Below are 12,168 nucleotides of genomic sequence, written 5' to 3'. Positions count from 1 at the left end.
ACTACCGGCCAGGGTTGTGGGGATGAGGTCCTTGTCCTCATCAACATGGGGACAAGGTGTTTTGGGGGGCTACCCCAAAGCACCCTCCCAATGTTGAGGGCATGTGGCCTGGTACGGTTCAGGAGGGGGGGCTCTCTCGCCCTCCCCTCTTTTCCTGTGGCCTGCCAGGTTGCGTGCTCGGATAAGGGTCTGGTATGGATTTTTTGGTGGATCCTACGCCATTTTTAAAAAAAATTTTGGCACGGGGTTCCTCTTAATATCCATACCAGACCTGAAGGGCCTGGTATGGAATTTAGGGGGACCCCCCACGTCATTATTTTTTTAAATTTTGGCCGGGGTTCCCCTGTGGGGAATTCCCATGCTGTTTTTATCAATGAACTTCTATGTGTATTGTCGGACCAGCAATGCATTAATAGCCGCGAGTAGTTTTAAATGACTTTTTTCCTTTGAAATGTCATTTTGCTGTCAGACTGTTCTAAACACGGGAAACATGTGCCCCTTTACAGGCATGCTATAGACACCCCCCAGGTACGAAATTTAAAGGGATATTACACTTTTATTGTTTCACTTTAAGCGTTATTAAAATCACTGCTCCTGAAAAAACGGACGTTTTTAAAACTTTTTTTTGCATTGAAACATGTCCCCTGGGGCAGGACCCAGGTCCCCAAACACTTTTTATGACAATACCATGCATATAAGCCTTTAAAATTAGCACTTTAGATTTCTCCCATAGACTTTTAAAGGGTGTTCCGCGGCATTCGAATTTGCCGCGAACACCCCAAATTGTTCGCTGTTCGGCGAACTTGCGAACAGCCTATGTTCGAGTCGAACATGAGGTTGACTCGAACTCGAAGCTCATCCCTACTCAGGAACATATATCCCTACCCCTGGTCAGATAATGGGATACCCTACCTTGGTATCACACTTACTAAATCTACAAAAGGTCTATTTGCCCATAATTACACCCATATTAAACAAATACCGATCCAAGAAATGACAAAAACTGCTAAACATGAATTTTCATGGGCAGGGCGCCTGGCGGCCTTTAAAATGATGGTACTGCCCAGATTATTGTACATCTTCCACACACTTCCTATACCTCTATCATAATCTTACCTCAACTCCTTACAATCCATTCTAACCCAATATGTCTGGCAAGGTAAAAAATCAAGATGCAGCCATGCGAAACTTATCAAACACAGATCTGTAGGAGGGATGGGACACATTGATATTAGAGACTACTATATAGCCTCCATACTTTCACAAATGAGAGAATGGATGCTCACAACACCCTCCACACTCTGGAGTGATATAGAAAACACCATCACAACCGGAGCAAACCTCTCTAACTGGCTATTTAGCATGACCACCAAGAGTTCTCAACTAAGCCTTTACTCCCCTACCATACAAGCCTCAGTCAAGATCTGGAGAACAATACACTACACCAAATGGACAAACCACCTGACTAAACCGATACCCGTCCACATTAGAACTTTACAACTACTGACTCCAGACTTACACATCCCGAACTGGCTAACAGACCGAGTGATCCCCACACTACGTTCATTAGTTGCTAATAAACCATTTTCACATGCTCAAAAGGAATTCAAAGCTCCTGCCAAAAACTACTTTACTTACTATAGAATACAACAATGCCTGGCAGCACACCCTTTCCTAGTAGGTTTTTTGCCATTAAATATATGGAATTACTTATTCTCTGACAAACACCAAGCCAGGAGGACCTCTGTCATTTATTCAATTCTACGTTTCAAAAAACCAAACCCCTCTGCGACTGGGAAAATGATATACAAAAACACTTCTCTGACCAACAATGGCAAACAGCAATCAAATCTATATACAAATACACGTCCTGCACCTCCTTATGGGAATTCTCACAAAAGATACTAATGAGATGGTATATGACACCTGTCAAAGTAGCTAAATTCCATACCCATACTACAAATGATTGCTGGAGAGAATGCAACCTACCGGGCACACTTATACATGGTTTTTGGTCCTGCCCACACATTCGACAACTTTGGACTGAAGTAAAGATAATGCTACGAGACGTACTGCAGTTCTCCATCTCACTAACCCCTCAACTTGCTATCCTCAACTTGACCATTGACAACATACCACCACATCTCAGACTTGTAACCACACACATTCTCTTGGCAACTAAACTTCTGATCGCCAGAAGATGGAGGACAAAAGATGTCCCCAGACTTACAGACATAGTTACACTAGTACAAACCCACTGCTCTTATGAGACTATCCTTTCTAGCGGAAAACATACACATACTGATTTCATGAAACTCTGGAAACCATGGAACCTCTGGTACACAAAAATATCTTTGAATCTTACAATCTTTGAATGAAAACTGCTAACCTACAACGTCCTATTGATGCTCTCTGCCCCTCCTCACTCCTCTCCCTCCCTTCTTTATTGCACCTCCATTCCTCCTCACCCTTATCCCCTTCTTTACCTTCTCTTTCTTATCTAACATGCATTCTACGATTGATATATCTTCTGCTAATATTACCTTTGCTAGATTTACAACTATTAGCATACCTTGAACTGGAATGTTCACACCCCGTTCGGTTTTTACCTTTTACAGATCCAGTTCAGTAATATGTCCTTTATATACTGTTTATTGCATTTCATTCATGTACTTTCATAACTGTACGTTTGAAAAAAAACTCAATAAAAATTATTAAAAAAAAAAAAAATCGCCTGAAAACCAACCCATCATCTACCTCAAATATATTGAAAACATTGTTACTGCCCTTATTTACCAGCAAGGACCCGCCCCAGTTAGCATTCGCTCTGATAGTGTGAGTCAACTTCATGAGCAACATTTTCCCTATAACATTCCCCCCGCAGAATCCGGAAGAAGACACAAAAAGAAATGTTGTGTATGCTCAAGTGGAGGAGCTAGAAGAGATACAAGTTATTGTCCCCAATGTCCCTCCCAACCTGGCCTGTGTATCGGTGATTGCTTCAAAAATTATTACACATCCATCAGATATTAGTTCCCCTTATCAGTAACAGACTGCCATTTCCCCATTTCAATAACCTATGTGCATCATTTGCCTGCCACCATGTTTCTACCTTCCATGTTAACTGACCCTGGCCTGTCTGACAATGTTTTTGCCTGCCATTTTAACCACGTTTCTGACTTCCAAGTGCACCGACCTCAGCCTATTTACCAATTATGCCTTTGCCTGCCATTTTAACCATGTTTCTGACTTCTATGTGCACCAACGTCAGCCTGTTTACCGACGATGCCTTTGCCTGCCGTTTTAACCGCGTTTCTGACTTCCACGTGCACCGACCTTGGCCTGTTAAATCAACCATGTTTTTGCCTGCCACTTGGACTGATCTTTTGCCCTTCTACTTCAGTACACAGGGGTCTCACATGTGTGAGGGGCTTCAGAATAGCGTTCTGAGTAAAGAAAATCAGTTTTTGGTTTTCTGTGTTCCCAGAACAGGGTCTGGTTGCCCAGAGGCTTCAAAGATATTTGGGTAGGAGAAGCCTCTACCCCTGTCCCCCTGGCCCTAAGCTTGATGGTCCTTCCTGCTGCCTGGACCAATACTTTGGCTGTGCTGACCATATAGCTGCCTGTAATGACCCAGGACTTTATGGACTGTGTTTATTTCTGCTGCCTGGGCCAATACTTTGGCTGTGTTGACCATATCTCGGCCTGCTGCCTCTACTGACTATAGACAGTATTTCTGCCTGGACATCTCTGCCTGCTACCTGGACCAATGCTTTGGCTGTGCTTACAGTATCTCTGCCTGAACTAACTATGGACAGTATTGCTGCCTGGACAATTGCTTTTGCTGTCGCATGACCACACCACAAGCATTAGTTTGGAAACCTTATTTGGTCAGCCAGTAAGTGGAGGCTCATAGGACTACATATTATAATGCTGACCACATCCCTGCCTGCTGCCTGGACCGATGCTCTCCTCTGTGGACCACTACACTACTAAAACTACAGGTAATCTTTTGTTATTCGGTATGTACATGTTATGTGTTAGAAATATGAAGGGCCTTCAATAATATGATCAGTAGACATGAAATTATATGTGTAATTTATGCTCCTAGAATGACTGGAGGTGCTATTTGGATGTTGGGCCTCTGTATGTGGCCAGGCTGTGTAAAAGTGTCACACATGTGGTATTATTAAACTCAGGAGGAGTGGCAGAATGTATTTTGGGGTGTCATTTTTGCTATGTACATGCTATGTGTTAAAAATATCTTATAAATCGTCAACTTTGTGTAAAAAAAATGCGTTTTCATTTTTTTCCCACGTTTTCCGAAAACTTCTGGAAAAAAATTAACCGTTCAAAAGACTCATTATGCCTCATAGATTATACGTTGGGGTGTTTGCTTTCCAAAATGGGGTCATTTTGTGGGCGTTTCCATTGTCCTGGTGATCCAGGGCCGTCAAAAGGGAGATAGGTCGTCATGAAATTATATGTGTAATTTTGCTCCTAGAATGCCTGGAGGTGCTACTTGGATGTTAGGCCTCTGTATGTGGCCAGGCTGTGTAAAAGTCTCACACATGTGGTATCGCCATACTCAGGAGGAGTAGCAGAATGTATTTTGAGGTGTCATTTTTGCTATGTACATGCTATGTGTTGGAAATATCTTATAAATGGACAACTTTTGGAAAAAAAAGCGTTTTCATTTTTTTCCCACGTTTTCCAAAAACTTCTGGAAAAAAATGAACCATTCAAAAGACTCATTATGCCTCATAGATTATAAGTTGGGGTGTTTGCTTTCCAAAATGGGGTCATTTTGTGGGCGTTTCCATTGTCCTGGTGCTCCAGGGCCTTCAAAAGGGAGATAGGTCGTCATGAAATTACATGTGTAATTTTGTTCCTAGAATGCCTGGAGGTGCTCCCTGCATGTTGGGCCTCTGTATGTAGCCAGGCTGTTTAAAAGTCTCACACATGTGGTATCACCATACTCAGGAGGAGTAGCAGAATGTATTTTTAGGTGTAGTTGCAAGTATGCACATGCTGTGTTCAAGAAATAACCTGTCAATACAATAAGTTTGTGTAAAAGTAAAAAAAAGTCTTCATTTTCCCAAGAACTGTGGGAAAAAAATTACAACTTCAAAAAACTCATCATGCCCCTTACTAAATACCTTGGACTGTCTACTTTCCAAAAAGGGGTCATTTGGGGGGGTATTTGTACTTTCCTTAATTGTTAGTGTCTCAAGAAATGAGATAGGCCTTCAGTACATCAGGTGAGATCAGATGTGATCAATTTTCAGTGATTTGCACCCTAACTTGTAGACTCTATAACTTTCACACAGACTAAATAATATCCACTAATTTGGGTTATTTTTACCAAAGATATGTAGCAATATAAATCGTGGCCCAAATTTATGAAGAAAAATTACTTATTTGCAAAATTTTACAATAGAAACTAAAAAAAAAATTTTGCTCTTTTTTCGCTTATATCACAAAAAAGAAAAAACCCAGTGGTGATTAAATACCACCAAAAGAAAGCTCTAATTGTGAGAAAAAAATGATAAAAATTTTGTTTGGATACAGTGTAGCATGACAGAGTAATTGTCATTCAAAGTGTGAGACTACTGAAAGATGAAAATTGGTCTGGGCGGGAAGGTGTTTAAGTGCCCTGTATTGAAGTGGTTAACGATGTGCTCCAAGATATGTTGCAGTTATGTGTTGTGGTTTATCTTGATGATATCCTCATATTTTCCAAGTCCCTGGAGAGCCACCACACAGATGTCTGTCGTGTGCTTCAGAAACTAAGAGAGCAATCTCTATTGTAAATTGGAGAAGTGCAAATTCCATTGTGAACAGGTTAAATTCCTGGGTTATGTCATTTCCACTGCTGGTTTTTCGATGGACCCAGAGAAACTTTCAGCAGTCCTACAGTGGCCCCGACCCATGGGTTTACGTCCTCTGCAGCGTTTTCTTGGCTTTGCTAACTATTATCAGAAGTTTATTTATAACTACTAGTCTCTGGTCAAGCCCCTGACAGATATGACCAGAAAGGACAGTAACCCACTGAGTTGGTCTCTGGAGTCCATTAAGGCCTTTGAGAGTCTCAAGGCTGCCTTTGTTTCTGCTCCTGTGTTGCCACATCCTGATCCTATGTTACCTTTTATCCTTGAGGTTAATGCTTCTGAGACTGGAGTTGGCGCCCTTCTGTCTCAACGTCCTACCTCTGAGAGCGCTATGCATCCTTGTGGCTACTTTTCCAAGAAATTGTCACCTGCGGAGTGCAATTACGGGACAGAGAGCTGTTAGCAATCATTTTAGCCCTGAAAGAATGGAGACATCTCCTCAAAGGTACCACTGTGCCGGTTCTTATTCTTACTGACCATAAGAATCTCACATTCTTGTCTGAGGCTAAACGTCTCTCTCCCAGAAGGGTGTGATGGCTCTTTTCTTGTCAAGTTTCAATTATATTGTACTAAGAATGTAAGGGCTGACGCTTTGTTGTGACAATTTTCCTCCACTTCCAAGATGGAGTCAGTTCTGGCTCCTGTGATTCCTCCTGATCATATTCTGGCTACAGTTCACACCAGTCTCACTTCTTCCTTGGGTGACAAAATTCTTGCTGCTCAGGTCCATGTTCCTCCTGAAAAACCTTGTGACCACTGCTTTGTCCCAGATAGTCTCCATACTGCTGTGCTCCAGACTTACCATTCTCCCAAGGCTGCTGGTCACTGTGGGAAGAATCAACTCTTTTGGGCCATTTCTCAACAATTCTGGTGGCCTAGTCTACGTGCTGATGTAATCGCCTGCGTAGCTGCCTGTTCTGTGTGTGCTCAGAGTAAGACTCCATGACACCTTCCAGTGGGCCTCCTACAACCCATACCCAATGGAGAGAGGCCTTGGTCCCACCTGTCTTTGGATTTCATTGTGGAGTTACCCAACTCCCAGGGCAACACAGTTATCCTTATGGTGGTTGACCGGTTCTCGAAAATGTCTCATTGAATTCCAAGGGGGAGGGGTTGTTGAGGAGGGGGTACTATCAGGGCTGGGCTCAGCCCTTCCTTCTCTGCGCTGGCTGCTCAGCTGTTGGCTAATTGCCAGCTCCTATCTCTCCACAATGACTCACCTGTTGATGATATTCTGCTCGTCAGTCCTGCTTACTTAAGCCGTCCAGCCCAGATGATCTCTGCCTTCACCTTGGTCAACATCACAGAGACCTTCTCCAGCGCTCCTGTTAAAGATTTGCTTGGCTGACATTCCTTCTAGCTCCAGATCCTGCTTGCTGTTCCACTACGCTGATTCCTGGCTTCCTGACTTTCTGGCTTGTCTAACTATCCGTTCCGGATACTGAACTTTGGCTAGGTTTTGACTATGCTTGTACGTTTGTGATATAACTGTACTTCTGTCTCGGTCTGATTCATGGTTTCTGACACATGTACAGTATATCTATGATCATAAATACAGTGTTTTGTTACCACTTTCAACCCAACGATTTAATTTGTTTTTGGTTCTAATGTAAACAACATGATTTTTCATCAGCACTATAATGCTAGTGTTCTACCCTAAGAGCTCTTGCATAACACAGTACAGATCTATTCTCCTACTAAAATTCTAAAATTACCACAGACACACTTTATCCACCTGCACTTAAATCAGAAAATTTATGTCCAATACTTTAGTACAATTTTCCTTTCCTGAAAAGCTCTGTGGCAGCATAGAACCATTCCAGGCTGACTGGGAGTTGACAGAAAACACACATTTGAACATGCAAAAATATAAATTTCTTATATGTGAAAACATACATTTCCTAACAGCTGGATGCAGGGGCGTAAATAAGGGGTGGGTGGGTTGGGGTGTTGAAACCCCCCCAGAGCCTCTGTCCATGGCGCATCAGTTAGGCTGCAGGACCGGGATGGGAGCCGTGCAGTCACACTTTCCTGATTATAATAAATGTCAGTTCCGCTGTCTCAGCCTGTTAGTTTACTGTGCTGGCAGGTCGGGACTTGGGATACTGCAGGGTGATGTCATGAGGGAGGGACTGAGGCAGTTTAAGCTACCCACTGGCTGAGGAGGCAGCAGGGGTCAGTGCAGCCTGTAGCCTACAGGCTGCACCGCCTCCCACTGCCTCCTCAGCCAATTGGTAAAGTGTCCTGTCCATCACTGCAATTTTAAGTTCCTCCTGCGGGCTTCCTTTCAGTACAGATGCCGCATGTGGGGAGAAGCCTGCAGACAAGCTCCCGATCTAAACTGCAAGCAGGTGAGGGAGAAAAGAACAAGAAAGCAGCATTCTTCTCTCTCACACAGCTTCTTTCACTGTACTGTGTGTAGCTGGTGACTACAGCCAGAGAATTCCACAGGTCAGAAGTGCAACATACAATAATACTTCATATTCCCATCGCACACGTTTCTGGATAAGTTCTCAAAGTTTGGGTCCTCCATCAACAACCAGCTTGAAACTGGTTCAAGTCATAAAGTAGATATTTGCCAGCACACCATTGATCGACACAAATCAGCATCCAAACTGATTTATTTATTGCATGAACACAACACAAGGAGAGTGCAACATTTCGGAGTCATGCAGGACCCCTTTGTCGGGCAAAACGTTGCACTCTCCTTGTGTTGTGATCATGCAATAACTAAATCCATTTGGACGCTACTTTGTGTTGATCCATGGTGTGCTGGCAAATATCTACTTTAGAAGTGCAACATAATCACCAGCTACACCCAGCGCACGTAGCTGTGTGAGATAAAATCAGATTTCAGTTCTGTGTGGTGTGCAGAAGAGCCAAGGAGGAGATCCTGCTGCCTGTGCTCAGGCTCTGTATGTACAGTGCAGGGATATGAGCTATGCTGAGTGCCCTGTCAGTAGTCACCCCTGTCCTTTCTCCTTCCAGCGGCAACCCCTGTCTTTTCTCCTACAGCAGTGACCCCTGTCTTTTTTTCCTTCCAACAGAGTGACTCTATCCTCTCTCCTTCCAGCAGTGACCCCTGTCCTCTCCCCTTCCAGCAGTGAACCCTGTGTTCTGCCCTGTCAGCAGTGACCCCTGTATTCTATTCTTCCAGCGGCCACCCCTGCTCTCTCTCCTGCCATCTGCGACCCCCTGTCCTCTCTCCTGCCAGTGGCGACCCTGCTCCTTAAGCTCCTCCCACTTCTAATAGTTTGACCGTACCCTTTCTTTTGCTGCGGTCACTTGCCTCCTTTGGTGTCCCTCATTGTCAAGTTCTAAAGTTGTCCTGTGAATGGCTGAGTGCTCAATCCGACTCAATTTTGTTCTGAGAGCATTATGGGAAGTCTCTATCGGCTGCTGGAACAAGCGCCGTATCCTGTATGTAGCTGATTTTACATACAGTTTACCCAGCTCTGACAGAAAGCACATCTATAAGTTAAAGTGAAAGTAAAGGTTTTTTTGTTTTTTTCTTTACAATAACAAACATGTTATACTTGCCTCCTCTGTGCAAGAGTTTTGCACAGAGTGGTCCTGATCCCCCCTCTTTTGGGGTCTCCTAGAGGCGCTCCTGGCTCCTCCCTACATCGAGTGCCCCCACGGAGAGCCACTTTCCATGGGGGGCACTCTTGCGGGTGCATTCCCAAGTCCTGCTGCTGCGTCCATTGACACAGACAGCAGGACTCGGCCCCGCCCCCCGGCTCCCACATCACTGGATTTAATTGACAGCAGCGGGAGCCAATGGCTCCTGCTGCTATCAATCTATCTAATGAGGACCCGAGACAGCGGCTGGAGCTGCTGTGCTTGTTCTCATCACTGGAAAGATCGGGTTCAGGTAAGTAAAAGGGGGGCCTTGGGTGGCAGCTGCACCACAAAAGGTTTTTCACCTTCATGCATTATGAGGCTTTACAACCCCTTTAAGGAAATAGTTTATTTGTGCCACACCCACAATTTGTCACAGTGTAGCTAATTATTGTCCTCTGGGTACCCAAGCCTGAACCCCCCAGGAAAAAACATTATCTACGGCCCTGGCTGCATGACATAAAAACATTTGCATGCTCCCTTGAAACTTGCTAGGAAAGAAAAGCTTTGGTAAACATCGGATATCACTACAGCAACTAGGCTGCTCTTTTAACAGTTATGCCGCGTACACACGAGTGGAATTTCTTGGATGGTTTTTCCAACGGAATTCCGCTCAAGCTTGGCTTGCATACACACACGGTCACACAAAAGTTCTCTGAACTTTCGACCGTCAAGAACGCAGTGACGTACAACACTACGACGAGCCGAAAAAATTAAGTTCAACGCTTCCGAGCATGTGTCGAATTGTTTCAGAGCACGCGTGGTTTTTTGCACGTCCAAATTGCATACAGACGAACGCATTTTTGGATAGGAACTTTTTCCGACCGAAAAATAGAGAACCTGCTCTCAATCTTTTGCTGGCGGGAATTCCGCCAGCAAAAGTCCGATGGAGCATACACACAGTCGCATTTTCCAACCAAAGGCTGGCTGCATTTCCGATCGTGTGTACGGGGCATTACAGTCATAATTATAGCCATAAAGAGAAGACAACAGTTGCCATTGCTGCATTCAAAAGAAAGTCATGAGCGCATTTCTGCATAACTTACCTTTAGCAATACTATCATTTCTTGTGCTGCATACATTGTCTTCTGTTCGTGTTATGTTCCCAGGTGCTATTGTTGAGCCAGTAGCTGTTGGAATAAACACAGGTTAAAATGTGTGCCTCATTTTTAGGTCCTGCTGCTAATCATCTTAGTCATTGTATTTTTCTCACTAATATCTGTAAGAAAAAATAGGATTTTTTAAAACAGCTTACCTGTAAAATCCTTTTCTTTCGATGGACATCACGGGACACAGAGCCACAGTATTTACTGATGGGTTATATAGGTATCACTGGTGATTGGACACTGGCACACCCTAACCAGGAAGTTCAACCCCCTATATAATCCCTCCCCTTGCAGGGATACCTCAGTTTTGTAGCCAAGCAATATAGTGTATTAGAAGAGGGGCGGGACCTCTGTGTCCCGTGATGTCCATCGAAAGAAAAGGATTTTACAGGTAAGCTGTTTTTAAAAATCCTATTTTCTTTCTCGAACATCACGGGACACAGAGCCACAGTAAATACTGATGGGATGTCCCGGAGCAATGCTATCTGAGGGGGGGAACCACAACCAAGTAGGGTGCAATCAGGCCTGAGGACCCTGTACCGCTGCCTGCAGCACATTACGCCCAAAGGCGATAGCCTCATGCCTTCTCACATCCACCTGATAGAATCTGGTGAATGTATGAACTGAAGACCAGGTTGCGGCCTTGCAGATCTGAGCCATCGAGGCCCGGTGATGCACTGCCCAAGAAGCACCAATAGCCCTTGTGGAATGTGCCCTGATCTGAAACGGAGGAATCTTCTGTTTCAAACCGTAAGCTTGAATGATCAATTGTTGAATCCATTTAGAAATGGTAGCTTTTGATGCTGCCTGTCCTCTACTGGGACCCTCTGGCAGCACAAACAAAACATCCGTTTTGCGAATCTGAGCAGTCGCTTCCAGATAGACCTTAACTGCTCTTACTACATCCAAGGAATGTAGGGATCTGGAAAAAAGGAACGTAGAACAATGTCTTGGTTTAGATGAAAGTCTGAAACCACCTTCAGTAAAAAACTAGGATGAGGGCGCAGTACCACTCTATCCTTGTGTACAATCAAATAAGACTCTTTACAGGAAACAGCTGCTAATTCTGATACTCTTCTAGCAGAAGAGATGGCTACCAGAAAAATTAACTTCCTTGTCAGCAAGACCAAAGGAATCTGACATATTGGTTCAAAAGGCTGTTTCTGTAACACAGACAGAACCAAGTTCAAGTCCCAGGGGTTTAAGGGTGCCTTAACTGGAGGATTAAGGCGTGTCACCCCCTGCATAAAACTTCGGACCAAAGAATGCGAAGCAAGTGGCCATTGAAAAAATACTGATAAGGCCGAGACCTGGGCCTTGATGGTACTCAAGGCCAGCTTCATCTCTAACCCCAATTGTAGAAAATCAACAATTCTACCGATCACATACTTTCTGGGATGCCAACCCCTGGATTCACACCAGGATATATAAGCTCTCCAGACTCTATGATAAATCATTCTGGAAGCTGGCTTCCTTGCATTGATCAAGGTAGATATCACAGGACCTGAAAGCCCACGACTCTTCAGAACGTGGGTTTCAATAGCCAAACC

At 44.1% G+C, this 12,168-nt stretch overlaps 1 protein-coding gene across 1 annotated transcript in view; it reads right to left on the bottom strand.

Moving 5' to 3' along the window:
* RAMP2 (receptor activity modifying protein 2) overlaps positions 1-12,168 on the bottom strand; it is a 943,711-nt gene that overhangs the window by 165,201 nt on the left and 766,342 nt on the right. Inside the window, exon 2 of the mRNA XM_073608304.1 lies at positions 10,559-10,642. Coding sequence (XP_073464405.1) covers positions 10,559-10,642 — 84 coding nt within the window. The remainder of the gene's footprint in view (positions 1-10,558; positions 10,643-12,168) is intronic.

The sequence above is a fragment of the Aquarana catesbeiana genome, linkage group LG12 (genome assembly GCF_042186555.1).
Source record: "Aquarana catesbeiana isolate 2022-GZ linkage group LG12, ASM4218655v1, whole genome shotgun sequence".
NCBI lineage: Eukaryota > Metazoa > Chordata > Amphibia > Anura > Ranidae > Aquarana > Aquarana catesbeiana.
Note: the sequence above shows the minus strand (reverse complement) of the source record. Positions and strands in the feature narration are given on the sequence as shown.